At 45.1% G+C, this 19,522-nt stretch overlaps 2 protein-coding genes across 7 annotated transcripts; both read left to right on the top strand.

Moving 5' to 3' along the window:
* The first annotated feature begins 20 nt into the window (after positions 1 to 20).
* On the top strand, positions 21 to 19,132 carry LOC117142948 (CCR4-NOT transcription complex subunit 6-like). 6 transcript variants are annotated; one of them, XM_033307269.1, is made up of 8 exons: positions 22 to 207; positions 1,443 to 1,474; positions 1,659 to 1,787; positions 1,851 to 2,037; positions 2,208 to 2,383; positions 16,564 to 16,632; positions 16,937 to 17,249; positions 17,311 to 19,121. In XM_033307269.1, the coding sequence occupies exons 2-8, from the start codon at positions 1,468 to 1,470 to the stop codon at positions 18,086 to 18,088; spliced, it is 1,659 nt and encodes a 552-aa protein (XP_033163160.1). In that variant the 5' UTR covers positions 22 to 207; positions 1,443 to 1,467; the 3' UTR covers positions 18,089 to 19,121. The 6 variants fall into 6 exon arrangements, with proteins under 6 accessions (XP_033163158.1, XP_033163160.1, XP_033163159.1 ...); XM_033307271.1 differs by lacking the exon at positions 22 to 207 and adding an exon at positions 678 to 780; XM_033307267.1 differs by having other exon boundaries at positions 21 to 207; positions 1,659 to 2,037; positions 17,311 to 19,132.
* On the top strand, positions 3,182 to 7,239 carry LOC117142947. Its single transcript, XM_033307265.1, has one exon. It carries the CDS (start codon positions 3,504 to 3,506, stop codon positions 5,235 to 5,237), a length of 1,734 nt encoding a protein of 577 aa, XP_033163156.1. The 5' UTR covers positions 3,182 to 3,503; the 3' UTR covers positions 5,238 to 7,239.
* Positions 19,133 to 19,522: the final 390 nt, after the last annotated feature.

Genomic DNA, 19,522 nt, shown 5'->3' with positions numbered 1-19,522 from the left:
ACATTTCCGTGTACGCCAAACCAGCGCACAAAAGAGAAATGAAAAACGAAGGAAAGCGACGAACGAGAGTTTACACATAGCAGCAGCACGCTAAATTCACAAATAAATCGTCCATCCAGAGATCTAAACTACATAAAATATATCGCGTCGAAGGCCGGGTTCTCAGCAAAAAACATTGACCGAAAAAAGTGGCTAGTAAAGCAAACAGTACGAAATATCTACGTGTTTTTATTTTCAGCCCTGCACCTCTGTGACCGTCTGTGTGTGTGTGCGTCTTGTGTGTGTGTGTGCCTCTTGTGTGTGCTGTGCTCTTGTTTTGTTTTGACTGAAATCCCATTTGAGTAGTTCTTTTTACAAACAAACGTCATCTCACACTTTATCAGAACACAAGGCCGGACTTCAGTTGGACGAATAAGCACGCATTTTGGCCAAAACTTGCCGTGATACCGTTCACTGATAAAACCGAGTGGCAACTCCGATTGCTCACCATGTATACAAAAACAAGAACCGACGATGAAAGCGAGTCGCGTGATAAATAAATGAAAAGCGGAGGCCCAACAGAAGAAAGAGCGATTCAAAACGAATAGGTTGATTAGCAGAATCGTCGCTTCTGTTCCGACAAACACGAACGGAAAGCAGCAAAATAATAAAATAACAAATATAGGACCCAAATAAAGGCACCAAAAACGATAGAAGTCGCTTAAATTTCACTGTGAATCCTACGAATATCGAATATTGCAGAACCCAGCTGCGTCTTCCTTTTCCTTTCAAAATCCTCGAGTAAGTGCAGGCGGAGAGCGAAAAGAGCGCGCGAAACGTGGAGAGAGGCGACAAGTAAATTTGAGCCAGAATTTCCGATTGAGGTGACTTCCTGGGAAAAGTGAACTGAACCAGGTAATCCTACACAGGTTCCTGGTATCCACGATTTTCAATATGCGACATACGGCTTTCCTTCTTCTTGTTTTGCCCGCCCACGCCATTCTTCTTTCTAACTGTATAGTGTTTCTGTGTGTGCTACGCGTCCGTGTGTGTGCGTGTGTGTTGGTGCTTGCACTTTGCGCGCGCTTACCAAAATCATTTTCGTTTGCATTTATTTATGATTTACAATTTACCATCCGCAGCTGTGCGAAAGCCAATAGCAGTTCCTTAAAGCCTAATATATGTATGTATCTTTGAAAAAAAAAGAAACATTTCAAAATACATATCCAATTCAATTAATCAATAAAATATGAAGATGTTTCCTCAAATCCTATCCAACCATTGAGTTTGGCGGTATTTTCCATATCGACCTTTTACCTTGCACTTAAATTTTACTCGTTGATGTTTAAGTACTGCTATTAGTTTTCCCTGAGCTGTGTATGTAAACCATACCCGGACCTCAGACCCACCTTTGTTTACTAATACAAAATAATAATGGAAACCACTTTATTAATATTTTGCAGAGACGCTTATCATCAGGCGGTTATTATGAAAGGTTATGATTTGATTCCAATACTCCTAGATACATTTAAGCTAAAACTCAAAGCATTCATTTTTGTTGCTAAGCGAGGTTTTGTCTCCTAACATGAGCCCTAACTTCCTTGAAACAATTCCAGATATTAACTTGTTAGCTCTTACATTATACACGTACTAATATAACTCTCTTCTATACCGAACAGGCAATCATTATAAAATGTCTCGTAACAAAGACAAATACGACAGCGCCAATCGGAGGCAGCAGATCTTTCTGTCGCAGGAGGACATAGCTGCGGGCAAGAAGACAAACTGGAGTGGCCTAGAGATTACTGGTGGGTATCGCACACTTAATCCCAACAAATATCATATTAATTCTACAACACCTCTGATTACAGGCTGCGTCCGCAATATCAGCCCGTCGCTGTGGGAGTTTGAGCATCTAACCGCCCTCTACCTGAACGACAATCAGCTGCTGCGATTGCCCGCAGACGTTGGCATGCTGACCAGCCTCCGAACTTTGGACCTGTCCAGCAATAAGCTAAGAAGTCTTCCCGCAGAGCTCGGCGAACTCATCCAGTTGCGGTGAGTTTGTGGACTGGCATAGAATATTATTTAAATCCTATTATTATGTCCCATACTGTACTGCATCCTTAGCAGTTGATCTATTGTGAACTCGCTGTCTGGGCGCAGACCCTATTGATCACTGATCCATGCTTTTCACTAAGCCACTCCATTGTCTTGCCTCCTTTTAGGGAACTGCTGCTGAACAACAACTTTCTGCGCGTACTGCCTTACGAGATCGGCAAGCTGTTCCACCTCGTCATACTCGGCCTCATGGGCAATCCGCTGCAAAAGGAGTTCATGAACATCTACAACGAACCGAACGGCACGCAGAAACTGCTCACCTACATGCTGGACAACTTGTCATGTGAGTCCCCACCATGTCTATCTAAATCCCTGTGTGTATGTGCGCCCGGTGCGTGAGCAGCTCCTGACCAGGTGTGTGTCTGGCTGCGTGTGTGGATGTGTGGGGTAAAAAGGAAAGCACGCGAAAAAGGCTTCCGAAAAGAGAAAGTTTTCGAAGAAACTACGGGCTCAAGGGTATTTTAACTATCTTGCTGGACTTGATGGGATCTTATTGATAAAAAAAAGGAAGCTTAAAGTAGGAGATTATCTTGCCAAGCAAGAATTCCTTATGTAACTGCTCGATATATAAGTTTATTAGGAAATTTAGGGCTAATGACTTGTTGGCAAATTTTGGTTTGGGAGATCAAAAACGATTTTGATGTATTTATATATAGTAGGGTTGTAACAGCGGAAAGATATATTTATTCGTCCATTTTCAAACGCAGATTGTTAGCTAATGTTTTTCCGCACCAGGATAGGTCATAAAATCTGTTGCCAAAGCCATAATTAAAGTTCAAACTCACGGCTGCCCATTAATGCCAAAAAACATAATGCCCGGGCATCAATTAAAAATGTCTAATTGAATGCAACAATTACAACAATTGACGGCGTTGGCCAAAAGAACTGCACGACCTCGACATGCAAAAGCCAAGAGCTGCTCTCCGATGCAAGTTGGCCCAAAAAAGAGAGCCGGTGGCTGAGCGTCAGAGCGTACGTGTGGACCCAGTGTGGAACGTAAGAGACAGAGAGCGAATGAGAGAGAGAGACTTGTCTTAACGGCTTTTACTGTTAGCCGGGTTTCGCTGTCGATCGCGTTAGCAGCTGACTTCAGTCTGCCGCTCGCTTGGCTACGAGGCGGACGCACTAGCTCCACTCTGCTCCCCAGTCTCTCTTCAGCTGGAAACCCGTTCGCGAGCGTCGCGCATGCGCCGTGTGTTTCGTAATTGCGATCGCGTCGTGTCCCAGTTTCTTGGCGTTCGCTTTTCATTTCGTTGCGGTGGAATCGCTCGACTGTTGGCCAACCGAAATGCCTCTCTGAAAGGTGGCTCGCTCAAGTCGAATAATCTAACCAAGCGGCCAAGTGATGTGCAATCGACTCGATCCGCCGACAGGATTCAGTTTGGGACTAAGACAAAAACAGTATGAGATCGCATGTGGCCGTTTACAGGGCGCCAGAATCAGCAGCACCACCACCACCGCCGCCCAACTACGCGTCCCTGCGATACCACCAGCATCCGTTGAGCCATTGGCCGGGTAGCCAGCATCCAGCTCCTGTGTACAGGCTGCATCATGGTCCGCCGTCTGCACCACCGCCCAATTGGGCAGCTCAATCGGCTGGCCAACCACCTCAGCCTGTTGGCTATGGAGTGGTTAACCAGCAGCGGATCAATGAGTGCGCCGGCATACCGCTCATCTCGAATGCCTCCAGTCACTTGTCGCCAGCACAGCGACAGAGATTGCTGAGGAAATCCGCTCTTAAAACATGTCCAACCTGGCCACCTGGAGGGGCCACTATGTCCCAGCTGGCTGTGCATGCCCAGGGCATGCCGCTGCTCCAGCAGAATGGCAAGCAGCACCATCTCCAGCAACAGCAGCTGCAGCACCACCAACCGCAACATCACCATCATCCTGTGGCCAACAACTGGAGTGGCTACCAGCCGATGAGCAGTCAGCCTGCTTTCAAGTTGGCTGACAAATCTCGAGCCCTTCGCTATCAGAATTCGGCACCACCTGTGCTCAGTAGCCAAGAGAAGACGCCTAACAATGCTGCTGGCCAGGATCACGGCACCACACCAGCGGAGACCTGTCTGCCAAGGATCATTAAACCCAGGAAGCGACGCAAGAAGGATCGCAAACCGGGCAATGGGGTTTTGCTCAAAATTGAGACGGATTTGCAACCGAAAATGACCAATCCGCTAGACGGTTACACCGCAAATGCGGGTGGATCTTACCACCTACCATCTGGAATATTTCAGCATGATCATACGCACGGAGTCTGCTTTTGCCGAGAATGTGACCCACTTCGTTCGCTTTGGGATTACCCGCTTCGGCGATCGCTTTCCGATGCCTCTTCCAGCGAGCCAGGAGGCGGAAGCCGAGAGTCCTCCTCCTCAACGTCATCCACGCACTCGGACAGCTCCTGCGATAGCTCCATTTGCAGCCAGAGCCTGCCCAGCTCATTGGCCCTGCAGGAGGAGACCACCGAGGAATTTGCTCCCATTACCGGCGATAGCAGCCGGGCGGAAAAAGTGGGAGTAATCGGATCCCAGCGGAGTCATCCGAGCGCAGTTGCCACACCCTCGCAATGCCTGAGCGATGATTCCGGCTACGGGGATATCCTGAGTGGAATCAACATTGCCAACGATCTGTTTGGAAATTGCTGGCGTGGTGGGAAGCTGGGCAACGCCTGCTCCTCGATTTCCGCCCAGGCGGAGACGCTGCTCGATGCGAGCCTCAATGAGATATCACGCAAGCTGATCGAGACCTGCAATGCGGTAGATCACGCGGGATCGGAATCGGGATCGGGATTTGGATCGGGTGCAGCCAGCGACAGCGGCTTGGATAGCGCTGGCAGCCACAACTGCGGGTCGGGCCTTGTCTTTAACTTTGAGCATTTGAATCTGACGGATGCGACGCCCACAGCCTTGGATTTTCTCGTGGATTGCAACAACAATAGCAGCAGCAGCAGCACCATTGGCAACGGCAACAGTTTGGGTTTGATGTGGCACGGGGGAAGGCAGCCTAGTGGAGGTGGCAGCCACGATGACAGCCAAGTGGCAGCTGCCAAACTGGGCCCAGACAGCCGGGCCACACCCACCAGGCTGATATTGGGCACGGTGGGTAAGCTGAAGCCAGCGTTTTCCACCATCTCGTGACGATGCCAGTGGAAAACTAATCAAATCCAAAGCCATGAAAATGGGAAACGAGACGAGACGATATCGCAGCCCAGAAAGTGGCTCGTTTTGCGACGATTTGGTGAAACGTGAGACGAGATAGCGATGCGTGGGCGACTTCGGATTGGGAAATGTAAATCTCCTCGATGGATTTTTGAATTTCTACCCAACCCAAGTTGCGCAACTCCAGCGAACACGGCGAAGAAAGAAGAAAACCCATTAAATGGATATAACGCACATGTGAGGTGATCATCATCATCATCACATCATCATCATCAAAAACATCGACGTGATCGGAGCGAAAAACAAAAGGCCAACGAGTTGACCAAATGGGCGCAGGCAGGCTGGCAAGCAGGCTGTTGGATACGATCCCCGGCTAAATGGAAACTTATATAGACAGGCCGGGACTGGAAACCATGTACATACGAATCCCAGTCCGACTTCCACTTCAACTTTCACTTTCACTGCGGCGGCGGCGGCGTTTTGTATATCTGTATTTTTTTTAAGACATTTTTCTTTTCTTTTTCTTTTTGCCAAGACCACAGATCCACAGATGACGGAGCTGCGGGTGGGGGTTACGGGAAGGGTGCGACTCTTATGCAGATTTTGTGGCGCAAAAAGAAGAAGAAACTGTAGAAATCGTGTAGATGTACGATGTGAACTCTAGAGATACTTTAACTATACCCCCATACATATCTCCATCTACCTTACACATACAATTAGTTGTTGTTGTTATTTGTGCATTAACGTTATTCCATAGGGCCAAAAAGCCAAGCCACCTGTCCCCAATTGTACTCCCAAAAATCTGGGAATTATATAGGGCTACATATTTAGGGTGTTAATTTTTATCGTAGAGCTTAGGCAACGTTCCTACATGTTAGTTTTGTATCTTTATGTATTTTTTGGGTTCTATTTTATTTTAACTGATTAGTTGGTTTGGATGTTTTTACTTAGTCCGTAATCGAAGCGCTACAACGTGAACTTTTATAGCCGATAAGTTATATGTATATGGGGAAACACAAAAACAGATTGGATCTCTAGTGGTTTATAGCGATGTTCTACTAAAAGCTTATATCTGTGCATGATAATTTATTATAATATAGGGGTAGAGGATTTTTCAACAAGCCTTGTTCGATTGAAAGAAACCAAAACCTTCAGAAGATTCGCTTTGAGCTGATAACTCATTCTCTCCAATTGAATATTCATAAGCCTAAAGTGAGAGTTTCATTCTCTGAGGCGATCATTCAGTTAATTCGTTATCCACATCGCGTTATATCTTCGATATGAGATTCGCAATTTGAGGGGCGCATAAAACAGGCGAACGAAGATCTGGTGCACAATTAATTCCGACTCCGATCGCCTCGCCAAGCATAAAATCTAAATCTGAAAATCGAGAGCAGCCCTAGTTACCTGCTTACTGCTTACTGCTTACTGCTTACCTGTGCTGCAGTTAGTCGGCGAGTAAAAGTTTTCGCCTTATTTTTAATTAAAAGAAACTCACGAACGCGCAGCGCGCACTGAAATTGCTTGAAGTTTTCCGCTCTGCTCGACGACTCGACTCCTCTAGCTCAAACTTGGCTTGGCTGAAATTAACTTGGCTCGAATCGTGTTGGCTGGGAGTAGCAATCGGAGTTGTCTCAGCATCTCGGCATCGCGCTGGAAAATGTCACAGATTTTCCATTGGCAGGTTCCGGGCAGACAGTTTGTGTTACCATTCCCCAGATAGAAATTACCACTCGAAGCTAATTTATTTAATTAATATTTTCACTAGTTCGTATTGTGTGCGCTCCCGCATTCTTATTGTAGTGCTTGTGTTTATTCGTAAGCATCGTTTTTGCACAAATAACAATCCTATAGTTAACCCGACCCATCAACAATACACCGCATTTGTAACCCACACACAATATGGCCAACTTATTTATTTTGATTAAGCCCGAACGACGAGAACCCAATAAAAAGTGTAAACAAAAATGTCAAACAAAAAGAACTTGATTGCTGTTTTGATAGCCCCAAAAAATACCAAGGTGTTGGAAAAAAAAAACTAAGTAAAATGGGGGGAAAACAAAAAATCAAACTCCATCGTCTATAATGAGGCACGTTTGAGCCGCATTCGAAGCCGGAAAAACAAACAGAAGTCGGCGGCTTTTCTGGGCCTACCCAGCACCCAGCGAATTCCCAGACGCACTGCATCGACAGCACTCGAAAATGAACTTTCCAAAACATTAGAAGAAGCTCACCGCTTAGCGGAGGCCGCGCAGCGTCGATTTCAATTACCGAGTGCTGCTGAGTGGGAACCTTTCACCCGGGTGAATCTGCTTCTGGCTGATGAGATGGGTCTGTCTTGCCGGCTTTCGCAAAAAGATTAACCGCTGTCATAACCGTAACCGGCAAATTAATTTCTGGGCATTTTGTGCCCGTCATTAGGCTAATTAATGTCTCCATTTTAGGGCCTCATTTGGAGTTCTGACCAGCTAGCCAGCCAGCTGGGCTACTAACTGCTTGTTAGGTCAGCTTCCAACATCGGCCGGGCTCTTTCGCAATAGCCGGCAAACCTCTGGAGGAGGAGATCCGTGCTGGAGTTCCATGCTCAATGCTCCATCGTTTGCACTGCGGACCCGGACAACGGACGCGCGTTGAGTGGGTCAGTGGATAATTGGGTCATTTGCAACACTGTTTGCGCCATCAGCCGCCATCTAGCACCAGCGAACCACCACCGCACCGCCGCACCACTGAACCACCTGGCAGCCAGCGGTGGCTAATGTGTTTTGGCTACGTCAATAAATGCGTCGCGCTGCTCGGCCGGCTGTCGTTGTTGTTGTTGTGGTTCTTGGTCATAGATGATATGGCCGGTGGCCAACGAAGCGGGGCCATCTTTCTTAGCATGCTAGTTGTTCGCTTTTCCTTCTGTCCCCCCGAAGTTTAATTGTTTTTCCTCACCTTCCCCAGCTGCGGGTATTTCAAATTTGTCGTTCTATTCGCTGGGGTTTCGAAATGACAATCTACTTGAATCTAAAAAATGTTTTTTTCTTTTAGAAAAGCTTTTGGTCTAATAGGGAAATCAAAGTGTTCACTTGAATCGTTATAAATCAATATTATAGTTGAATGTTATAAAGTTAAAATTCTCTTGCTATCTTGTAAGTGTACTAAGGTTCTGCCATTTTCTATTTCTCTCACTTTTTAGTTAGCTTTTTTAGTTAGACTTTCCCAAGTCTTCAATTTCCCCCAAAGTCTTCTACTCAATTCGCTTAGCCGCTTTTCCAGTTGACTTTTCTTTTGGCTAGAAATTAGCATTTCGCCATGAAATTGAAAGTTTAAGTTTCCAATTAACTTGGCCAGTTCAGTGGGCCACGTACACACAACACCGGTGGTTCATCCTCCTCATTATCATCATCATCATCATCCTCTTGGCGTGGAGTTGCCCAAGTTTCTAACCTAACTCCACTTCCTCTGCACAGAGCGGTTAATCGGGATAAAGGCCAAATGTCTTCGAAAAAGGTTACGCAAAATGTCAAACAGTTAAGAATCCAACTTCTAACGGCCACACAAATGTCATTATTACACTCATTCTCCACTTTTAATGCCGTCTGCTCGTTCGCTGGGTCGTCTCAAAGTGGTTTTCTTGCTTTTTGCCGGCACCGCTGTTGATTTTCTTTTCAGCCGTTCTCGTGTTGACTTGCCTGTGGATTTTCACAGACAATTGCCGGTTGCCACTTGTCTGGCCCATTAGCCAAACTATACCCACACTATTCATGAGCCACTCGAAGGGCTCCACTCTTCTTTTTGAATAATTCGGTGGAGTAAATGTTGTGCTCATGTTGGGCAATGTGTAAATTTGATTGTCGGCGTGGATAGCAAAAACAGAAGAAGTCATTAAAAGTCACGTTCTTCTTTTCGATTTTCGCGTTGAGTTCAGAGTGATCTTAAGTATTATATTAATATAAATTATGCTAAAAGTAGGTTAAATGCAACCTAAGTAATTAATCCTTATAATGGAAATATGTTCGTGGGGCCACTGAAGATTGCAAAAAAGCCAATCTTGCAGAACAGAAAGTATGCCAGTATTACCTAACACTAGTTAATTGGGTCACTCTCTTTTTTTCCACACCTATTAAAGATTATCATGCTTGATTAGGTCACCAGTTAGCAGAAGTTGGTCTTAAGAACAAAGAGCAGGCGATTGAGCCCATCCAACCTGACCATTCATCCATTTCATTGTCATATATATTTGTGTATATATATATATAAGACTTGATCTCGCCATGCGTCGCTGCAGCCTCAAATGACGAAATCATTGGTTGAATGGATTGGAGGATGGGGTCTAATGTCTCGCCTGTGTCGTAATCTCCCGGCGAAGATGCATCGTGGCTCGGAGCCCATAAATCAAGTGGACGGAGAACGGCCAAAGGGCCGGTGTTAACTCTTTCAGTCTTTCTCATTTAAGCCTGTCGCATTTGTGACCTACTACTATGCCCTAAAGAAAGGTTTATGCGATCTATATATTCACAATGTGCATAACTAAGATTCTATCTGGTATAATTCATAACACATTATACCAGATAGAATCTTAGAATTCTCGGGAATCAGCGAATCAAAGGATCTACCATAGCTATGCTGTAATATCATTTTATAGAGTATTGAGATATTCGGTCTTTAAAACTGATTATTGCTTCTTGTTGTAACTTATTCTTCCTCATCTTTTTTTTACCTTTTTTTTGTGTCCGCTCACGAAATGGGCACAACATGAATTAATTTTTTTTCTGTTTCTGGCTTTTTTCCGCTTGCCACTCGCAGTGGCCCACCGTTGGTTGTACAAATTTTGCCGCTCTATGTAGGTTTATAACTCGACCCGTCTGAGCTTTATTATTGTTACTACCACTGCCTGCGTTTTTCTGGCCAATGACGATGGTTTTGTGTGTGCGCTGCATACGATGCTGCTGCGATTATGGTTGTAACTGTTACCTAATCGTTTAATTGGCTTAAGTCGCTTGATGATCTCCAGCCACCTCCCGTTCCCTTGGTCATACGTAAGTCTTCTCGTTTTCGGCTTTTATTTAATTTAATTTTTATGACAACTTTTGTGCTTTGTAATGCATTTTAAACGCATCGCGGCGTCATCGATTCCCACAACGTTTGCCGATTTAGTGGAGCACGCCGAATTGTAATGTGGGAAGAGGAAGTGGAGCGAAAATACACTGTGGGGCTGTGGACTTGGGCAGTACCCTGTAAAACCCACTTGATTGCCATTAACGCATTTCTAACACTTAAAGTGTAGGATATGTCATGGTTAGGATAGAACGGAACAGGAAAGGAAAGGGATTTGGATAGGATCAGATAGGATAGAAAAAAATAAATGTATTTTATTTAAGAAAAGTTATAAAAAGTTTAGTTTAATATTATTATATGTATATGCACCAATTTAATTTGTGTTGGCAGTGTTAATAAATTTTTTAGAACCATATAGCATATCCCTTAGGATCTGTATGCTAGGTTCTTCCCACCTAAGCATCATATTGCATGTTTTTTTTATATGTATATATATATATATATATATATCGCTAACCTTTTTGGCCAATATACCCCGGCTTTCGCTCCGTTTAGTATGACAAAACGGCCCCAAACAACCGAAAATGGTTTATTTATATAGCGAAACCGGTATTTATAACTGCAATTGGGAGTGAAGAAGCAGCGATGATGACGATGATGATATTAGTGCCAAAAATTATAATAGTGTGGCGGAGGGCAGTAACAAAAGCGGCTGATCATTTTGGGGCCTCGGCACCGGAGCCACCACGCCCCTCCGCCCTGTCCCGCCCAGTTGTTGTCCGCCTTTGTTAGCGTTAACGGTTATTTCGGTTACGAAATGTGAACTTTTTTTTTTTCTGTCCGGGTTTTATATTATTTTGTGCTTTGTCACTGCGAAGCTTTTTCCGTTTTTTTTTTTGTTTTTTGTATTGCTTGTTGGTTGGTTGTTTCTCTCCCCCCCTCCGCCCCTTGTTTTTTGTGGAGTAATTCGCATAATTGGCCCATATTTCTTATAAATATGCATCAGAAATTGGAAATGTTTTTTGTTTTCTTCGTCTGGTCGCTTCGCCTTTATTGTTATTGTTTTAAATGCGGAAGTGAGCTTACAGCCTGTTTCCATTTCGCTTTGGTTTCGTTTTCGTTTGCCGGTTGTCTCAGTTTTGGCCTGGCTCTTTGGGCTTATCAAGGTTGTTGTTGCGTAAAAGGAAGTGCAAATGATTAGAAAGTTTAATGGCCAGGGAATGGGCCGAACTGCACTGGGAAAAAATCAAGTATTTCCTGCTTAAGGCCCCTCGATGTGAAGAGGAGAAAAAAAGAGAAGAAAAAAAAAACCATGCATCATGGCTGCGATTTCTCTACACAGTCATTTTAAGTATTTAAGAAGCTATTCTTAATTGAAGACCCCACGAGTTTTAGCACTTCATTTCGCTGAAAGAAACTTACTTATCCAATATATAAGTTTAACCAGTACATTTCACCGTCTTCTGGTTAATTTATTGGTTCTTCGCATGGTGAAATGTTAGAAAACAGCGATTTCCCCTTTAAAATTTGGCTATCTGCGCCAAAAATGTGAAATGAATAAAAACTAAATTTACGAGTAAATATATTTGGTTTGTTCAGATATTCAACGGTTTTGGTATTGTGCTATTTTTAAATGCTGCCTATCTGTTAAGAGTAAGATTAATGCCTGCTCTGCATGTATAAATTTATTTATTGTAATAAACAAATTTATTACTGCTTTTAATGGGTATTCCGTTTATTTGAATAGTGAACTCTATTATAGTTGCATTTCTTCAAGTATGAGCAGTAGCACTTCGGCGTTCGGTAGTTAAGGTTTCTAATTATAGTTGAGTTTTTGTTGGCCAACTATGAATGGATTGTGAGACCAGCCCCTGGATGTTTTCTTTGGGGCTTGGTAGATGGCTGGCTGGGATTGGATTGGATTGGATTGGTTTCCAGCAGGAGGCAGGCTGAAGGCTGAAGGCAGAAGGCAGTGTGCAGTAGGCAGTTGTCTCGTCGCCGCTTTCCAACGGCGGGAGAGAGAAAGTATCTGACTGCTGCGACTGCGAGTGCGCGCAAAGATTTAAAAGTGGATCAGCGAAAGAAAAATAAACGTAACCAAGCAGCGTGCGGCATTGTTGGCCGTTGGATCGCGTGAGGCAGTTGCTGCCTCCTCCTACGAAGATGCTGCCACTGCCACCTAGTGCACTGGGAAAAACAAATGTGTACAATATGTGTGCCCTATTATCATGCACCCAAACAACTCTTTCCCATTGTAATTAAAGATAATTTCCCTAAATGCACTTCATAGAATCAACAATGCTCAAAATCAATTTGATTTCTTTACTAATCATTAGATGTTTCTTTTTTTTTTTGTGGTGTGTCTGTGTCTTGCTTCATGGAAAGAAAGCCCACGCCAGTCTGCGAATCCAACTGCTGATGGAGCTGCCCGCGTTGGTGCTGGTGGAGATGGGGTGCTCCTCTGCAGCGGCTGTTGCCACTCGTCATCCGCTTGCCTGTGCATAATCACTGTGCGCGCACATTTTCAATTGATTTTCCATGTGACGCAGCACAATTGGAGTCTTTTGAATATGGCGCTCACGTTCGGGCACGATCTGTGTGAAACCCGGCAAGAAATGCAGCGGCAAATGCTGTCCAACTGGTTTCCCACACGCACATATGCAAGTGAACTGAACCCACAGCTGGGGCCAAAAGAATAGCGATTACAAATAGCAGCCAAAAAAAATACGAAAATATATCGTGTGACTTGTGCTTTAATGGAGGCTAAAAGGCAGCATTTTGTATTGGATCTCTCTAGTATTTCATTTCCTAACTGGTTAACTGGTTTACTAAGCACCATCTCATTCTTTCAGCAAATATTAATTATTATTGCTATTAATTTGACCCCATTTGTAGTTCCTTGGCTGCGTGGAGTGCCTGAAGTGCACCTTAAATTGTGTTTCATTATTATGATTTTAATGCCAGATTGTCTTGAGTGGATGCATCGCATCGCATCGCATCGAATCCCATCGATGGCGAAGGCGACTGAAGTGGACTGACAACCAACCCATACCAGTCAGAAACTGGCAATCAGCAGGCAGCAACTTGGCAACTTGCAACTTGCGATTGCTGAACGCCATTGAACATTGGCAGTCAATTGCTGCTGCTGCGAAAAAAACTGGTGCAAATGAAACAAGTTATCTAATTGCAGTGCTCGCAGAAGTGTGGCAAGTGGCGAGTTGACTTTTGTTTTCTATTCGGAGCGGAGCTGGCCTGGCCTGGCCTGGCCTCCAGTTCGCCACAACTCCGCCGGAGTGGTTGTCCACCTCCTCGCATCCATCGCGTCCATTTGCCAACGTGCTGTGCATACGAAATCGTTGGCTTGGCCAATCCAATACACGCTTACTTACAAAACAGGCTCTGCATATTGGCCTCTTGGCGTTTTTAATCGCACCAAATTTCAATTTGAATTTCACTTTCTTTTTCGATACGCTCACTTGGGTTTTTGCCTTTCGAACTTTTGTTTGTTGTCTTTGGCTTTTTTTTCCACTGCTGCTTCGCTATTGTATTTCATTTCGTTGCTTTTTGTTTTCAAATGCTGCAAGCAGCGACCATGAAAACTTTTTGGATAGAAAGGGCTTTCTAATGGCGCCCGAGGAGGGACTCCAGAAATGAAGATCCAGGGGAAAGGTGGTGCTGTCGTTGCTGCTGGTGGGTGGTGGTGGCGGTAAGAGGAGCCTCGGGATGGATGGGATTGGGAGGATTTGGTGGGTTTGGAGGAGGCGACACGACATGGCGTGACACCAGGCTGCGAGGCGAATATTGAACCATCGAATGGCAACTTTGAGTTAACCGTGTCAAGAGAGAGTAAACATAATTGATATGCATCCATTAGGCAGTAAATAATCTTGATTGTGCGACGTTTGGAAATTTATGACCGATCGAGCGAGCGAGCGAGCTGGTGGATTAAGGAAAGGATCGGAGACTGTGCTCTGCACAGTCCGTAGATGATTGGGAACATTACAATTGTGCTTTCCCAACTCAAAGTCATGATGCTACTTTGCCAGGCAAATTAACATCTGACAGCAGAAAGCCCACAGAATAACGTGCCAAAAAGTGGAGCACCAAACAAACATCTTTCAATTACCATTCGCGAGTTTAGAGAAACGGGTTTCGTTTTCACTTTTATTTTGGCAATGAGAACTGTGATAACGAAGTATTCATAAAGATAGGCGTAAAATAGTCATTATATAACAAGTAAAATCAATATCAAGTGTTAGTATCTGAAATAGTTGAGATCTCTGAACAAATGAATGAAATGCTAAAATAGTTTATACATTTCACTGGCTAGTTAGTAATATAGGTTGTGACTTTCCACAGCAACACTTCCCCCATACCAAATACACACATCTGTGCCAGCAAACAGCAATCCATCTTTCCACACAAGCCGCTTAAAACTGTGGCACGCTTCGCTGGCTGAACAAATTTGTTTTCAAATTTCGTTGAACGCTTTGTTTTGAAAAGTGTTTCCGATGTGCGTTTGTCTTTTGTTACACCTGTCCATGGGGTAATCACTCACAAATTCGGTGAAATTATTTACCATGCGACCCACTCGGCGGCACAACATTGGTGTTTCGAGTGGGTGCGTGGGTGTTTTGAAGTCGGCGGGTAAAAGTTTCATAACTTAACCCAAGCTACCGAACCGAACACCTTTAACCCGCGATGATGATGATGACTATGATGAGCATCCACTGGAGGATGCTATTTATTTGCTAACAAAAGTTGGCATTGAGTTCGCTGTCAAAGTCTTTCGTTTTGGAGTTTTGTAATTCAAGCAGTTTAGTTTATACTTGTGCTTCGCACACAACGATCATTCAAGTACACGCGTTACGTTGCCTTTTCAGACTTTTCTCATTTCGGTGACTCATTTTCGTCGTCTTCTGTAATTTTGTGGTCCGTTCCATTAAATAACCATTTGCATAATTAAAGAGCAGCAAGAGTGCTGAGTCCTAAACACGAATTGCACAATTAAAATGCAATCAAAGCAGTGTTAATGTAGTCAGCAAAGATAATAAAAACAAAAAAAAAGCAACATAGCCGAAACAAAACACAGACAAAAGCAAAATTATTTTAAAAAAAATCACAAAATTTATTAAAAAGTGAAAGTTTTTAGTCGGCGTCACCGCGTGCACAAAATTACCAGAGGGAAAAAAGAAATGCAAAAACAATCAACAGGTCTGCGAAACAAAGCAAAACAAATCGCCCAGAGCCCCCCAGCTACCGCTTCGTGTTCAGAGCGCCAGAGAGGAGTCCGAACCGCTGGCCATCGGTGCGATTAGGTTCCACAGTCCCACTGCCACTGTAACGCTGTACCGACGAGCGGTGCACCCAGTTCCTTTCCAAGGCGCCCTTTGCTGCGGCACAATGTTGTAAGCAACGGCCCAGTCACGGCTACCAATTCGAGAAAAGGTGGCGCGGGTGTGGCTCGCAAGAATTTCCAACCGCACCACCCGCACCACCAGCGCCACCAGCAACATCCGAACCACCCACATCAACCGCATCATCCGAATCATCAGCGCCACCCGCAGCAACAGCAGCTCCCATATCGTTCCTATTACGCTTACCTGCTGCAGCCGACGTTTATCGGTTTCGCCACACCGCAGCATGTTCCTCCCAGCTGGAGGAGCACATGTCCCAGTCGGCAGGCAAGCAGTGCTGCCCCATCACGTAGTAGTAAGTGGTTCCCGCAGCACCAGTGATGGGAAATGTTACTTATTTGCACACTTGGTTGGGGTATACATTTCGCAATATCTTCATAACCTTGCTAATCCTTTACAGAAAACTTATTGCCTAATATGAAAAAAAACGATTAGGTATGTGTACCTAAATCCTAAGTACGAGTACCTTTGAACCAACATCACTTTGGCACCTCAGCGGTTTATGCAAAAAGCGAATCACCACCTGACTTGAACTGGTGGTGCCGCTTTTGCGCTGGGGCAACCCAAAGGCGGAAGCAATTTGATTGCTTGTGCATGTCACTTTCACCGCTTGCAATCTGCACCCAGTGGATGGACGGCATGGGGGATTTCTACGGGGCGTAGATAAGTGGTTGTGGGAGAACGTGGATGGAGCCAGTGCAGCAATGAGTGTGTCAGTGGGGTAGCCGATACGGAGTGCTCGTGTGTGCGGGTGCTAGTTTCATAATAATCTCTTGCCACTTGGCATTTTCACTCGCGCAACTTACTAACCGCACATCCGCTTCTCTTTTTGTGTTTTATCTTTGCAGTTACCGTGAATCCACCGCCCCAGAGGCCCTGGCTACCACTGGCCAAGCCCAACAAAACGCGACCAGCCTGTAAGTTGTAATTAAAGCCTAATGGCCGACAAGCGGCCGACAAGAATTTTCTATTAGCCAGCCAATTGCAGTTGCCCTAGATAGCTAAACAAGACGCTTTTCCGTCGACAAGTCTTTTAGCAGTAATAAGTACTTGAGAGTAATTTAAGAAAATTGTTTATTAAATTAATAATGCTCTTAAATTAAAAAATAACTTCTGCAAAAGCGATACCTCCGCCAACTTAGTAGTTGCCTTTCAAATTTTACGCTTAAGAATGCACTGGTTTCATAGACAGCATTAATAAATACTTTTCCACACCCGTAGGCATTTTTACGGTCATGTGCTATAATGTGCTCTGCGACAAGTACGCGACGCGGCAAATGTACGGATACTGTCCGTCGTGGGCGCTGTGCTGGGAGTACCGGAAAAAGTCCATAATCGACGAGATACGGCACTATGCAGCGGACATTATCAGTCTGCAGGAGATCGAAACGGAGCAGTTCTATCACTTCTTCCTGCCGGAACTCAAGAACGATGGGTACGAGGGAATCTTCTCACCGAAGTCGCGAGCTAAGACTATGTCCGAGCTGGAGAGGAAGTACGTCGATGGCTGTGCGATATTTTTCAGGGCGTCCAAGTGAGTACAGATGTCAATACCTATTTAAATGATAAACTAATGCTGCGATCTCATTACATAGGTTCACGCTGATCAAGGAGTCACTGATCGAGTTCAATCAGCTGGCAATGGCCAATGCCGAGGGCTCCGACAACATGCTGAACCGCGTTATGCCTAAGGATAACATCGGTCTGGCCGCCCTGCTCAAGGTGAAGGAGAACGCATGGGAGCCGATGTCCGAGGTGACGCAGATCTCGCAGCCGCTGCTCGTCTGCACGGCGCACATACACTGGGACCCTGAGTTCTGCGACGTCAAGCTCATCCAGACGATGATGCTCAGCAATGAGTTGAAGACGATCATCGACGAGGCGAGCCACAGTTTCCGGCCGGGTCACAAGAACGACTCCAATGCTGTCCAGCTGCTGCTGTGCGGTGACTTCAACTCGCTACCCGATTCAGGCGTTGTGGAGTTTCTGGGCAAGGGCCGCGTCTCCATGGATCATTTGGACTTCAAGGACATGGGCTACAAGTCCTGCCTGCAGCGGCTGCTCTCGAACGACACCAACGAGTTTACGCACTCGTTCAAGCTAGCCTCCGCCTACAACGAGGACATCATGCCGCACACCAACTACACGTTCGACTTTAAGGGCATCATCGACTACATTTTCTACACGAAGACGGGCATGGTGCCGCTGGGCCTGCTGGGTCCTGTCTCCAATGATTGGCTGCGCGAGAATAAGGTTGTTGGATGCCCACATCCGCATATACCCTCTGATCACTTCCCACTGCTGGTGGAGCTAGAGCTGATGCATACGGCTAGCCAACAGGCGCCTCCTAACGGGCTGATCAATCGCCGGTAGCAATAGAATAGACGCGGCAGACCCACCACCAGCAACAGCACCACAACCAGTACCACCCTGATGACGACGACGACGGCGTCGGCGGCCACGCGCACGTCGGCTGCCAGCGGGGGAGGAAGCGGGAGTGGGATTGGGAGCGGGAGTGGCGGAGTAGCTGCAAGTGGAAGTGGAGGCGGTGCACTCATGATCCCGGGCGGATATAGGGGTCGGAGCTGCAGCAATAGCGGATGCCATCGTCTGACAGCTGCTCTCGGAGCGGCGAGAAAAGTAGTGAATCCACCGCCGCCGCCGGCGGATAAGCAGCAAACCGCCACTCCCCATCCCGCTCCCAACTGACGTGGCGATCTGCTCGCATCAAAATTCAGTTTAAGTTAGATACGACAAACTTTGATTTCTAATCCGGTCCCTCAGCTCTTGTACCCACCATCCCCCCAAGAACCCTAAGTTATAAGCTGACGACGTTGTGGAGGTTCCGCCGCTTTGTGCGCTGGATCGCAAAGTGTGCTCACCAATGCAACACATTAACTAAGATCGTAATCGTAATAGGAAGGAATATAATTTACTTGCTGCACACCTCTTACGCGCTTCTCGTTTTGATTTATCAACTGCACGTTTTCACCATCGAATAAATCCATTATATACAATATGCACATGTCAGCAGTTAAATTCTTGAAACACTCTTATCTAACCACATTGTAAATCTAAGCCGATTTCGTTTAGCCACATTTTCAGCAGCCGTTCGTAAAAAGTTCCCCGAAACCAATTATGCATTAAGTGAAAAGTAAATTACATTGTGTAAAAAGTAAAAGAAAAAGATATCTAAGTAAAAAGAACCTATGCAAATTTATCTGATCAACCCCGTTTTCCAAGTTGAGTCTGTCAGGGTTACAAAAACTACAGAGTTACAACATACAACTAATGTGTATAAAAACTATTTTGGCCAGGCAAGTAAATGCTCCGTATGTGCAAAGTAAAATAGATCTAGTTGATAATGCAGCCGCAGATTCATGTAATGTATGACATTAGAAAGCTTAAAAAAAAAAATTGGTCAACTGACTAATTTGACTGCATTTGGGATAGGTCGTTTTGTGTGGATTGGAATCGGTCATCGGTGGCGAAACTTATTACAATAAGATTCTTCTTAACAATCATGCAACGTGAAGAAAATGTCAATGTATTCATTTCCGCAACTCCGATTCTGAAGGATAAGAAATACACCCACCCTATTGTGCATATTTAGACCTAAAAAGATCTTACAAATATAAACTATGTGTACATACATGCGTGCAGCAAAAATACAAAGTAAATGTCGAAGGAGAAGTATTTTTAAGTATTGAACGAAGATCCGTCATCTATGGAAACGTTTCAGCACACAGAAAAACTTCCTGTCCGGCCCTCATTGTAAGCTCCAAAAAATGTCGAGTGCATCAGGAT

Source organism: Drosophila mauritiana, chromosome 3R (genome assembly GCF_004382145.1).
Source record: "Drosophila mauritiana strain mau12 chromosome 3R, ASM438214v1, whole genome shotgun sequence".
Classification (NCBI taxonomy): Eukaryota; Metazoa; Arthropoda; class Insecta; order Diptera; family Drosophilidae; genus Drosophila; species Drosophila mauritiana.
This window is presented reverse-complemented; position numbering and strand designations above follow the sequence as displayed.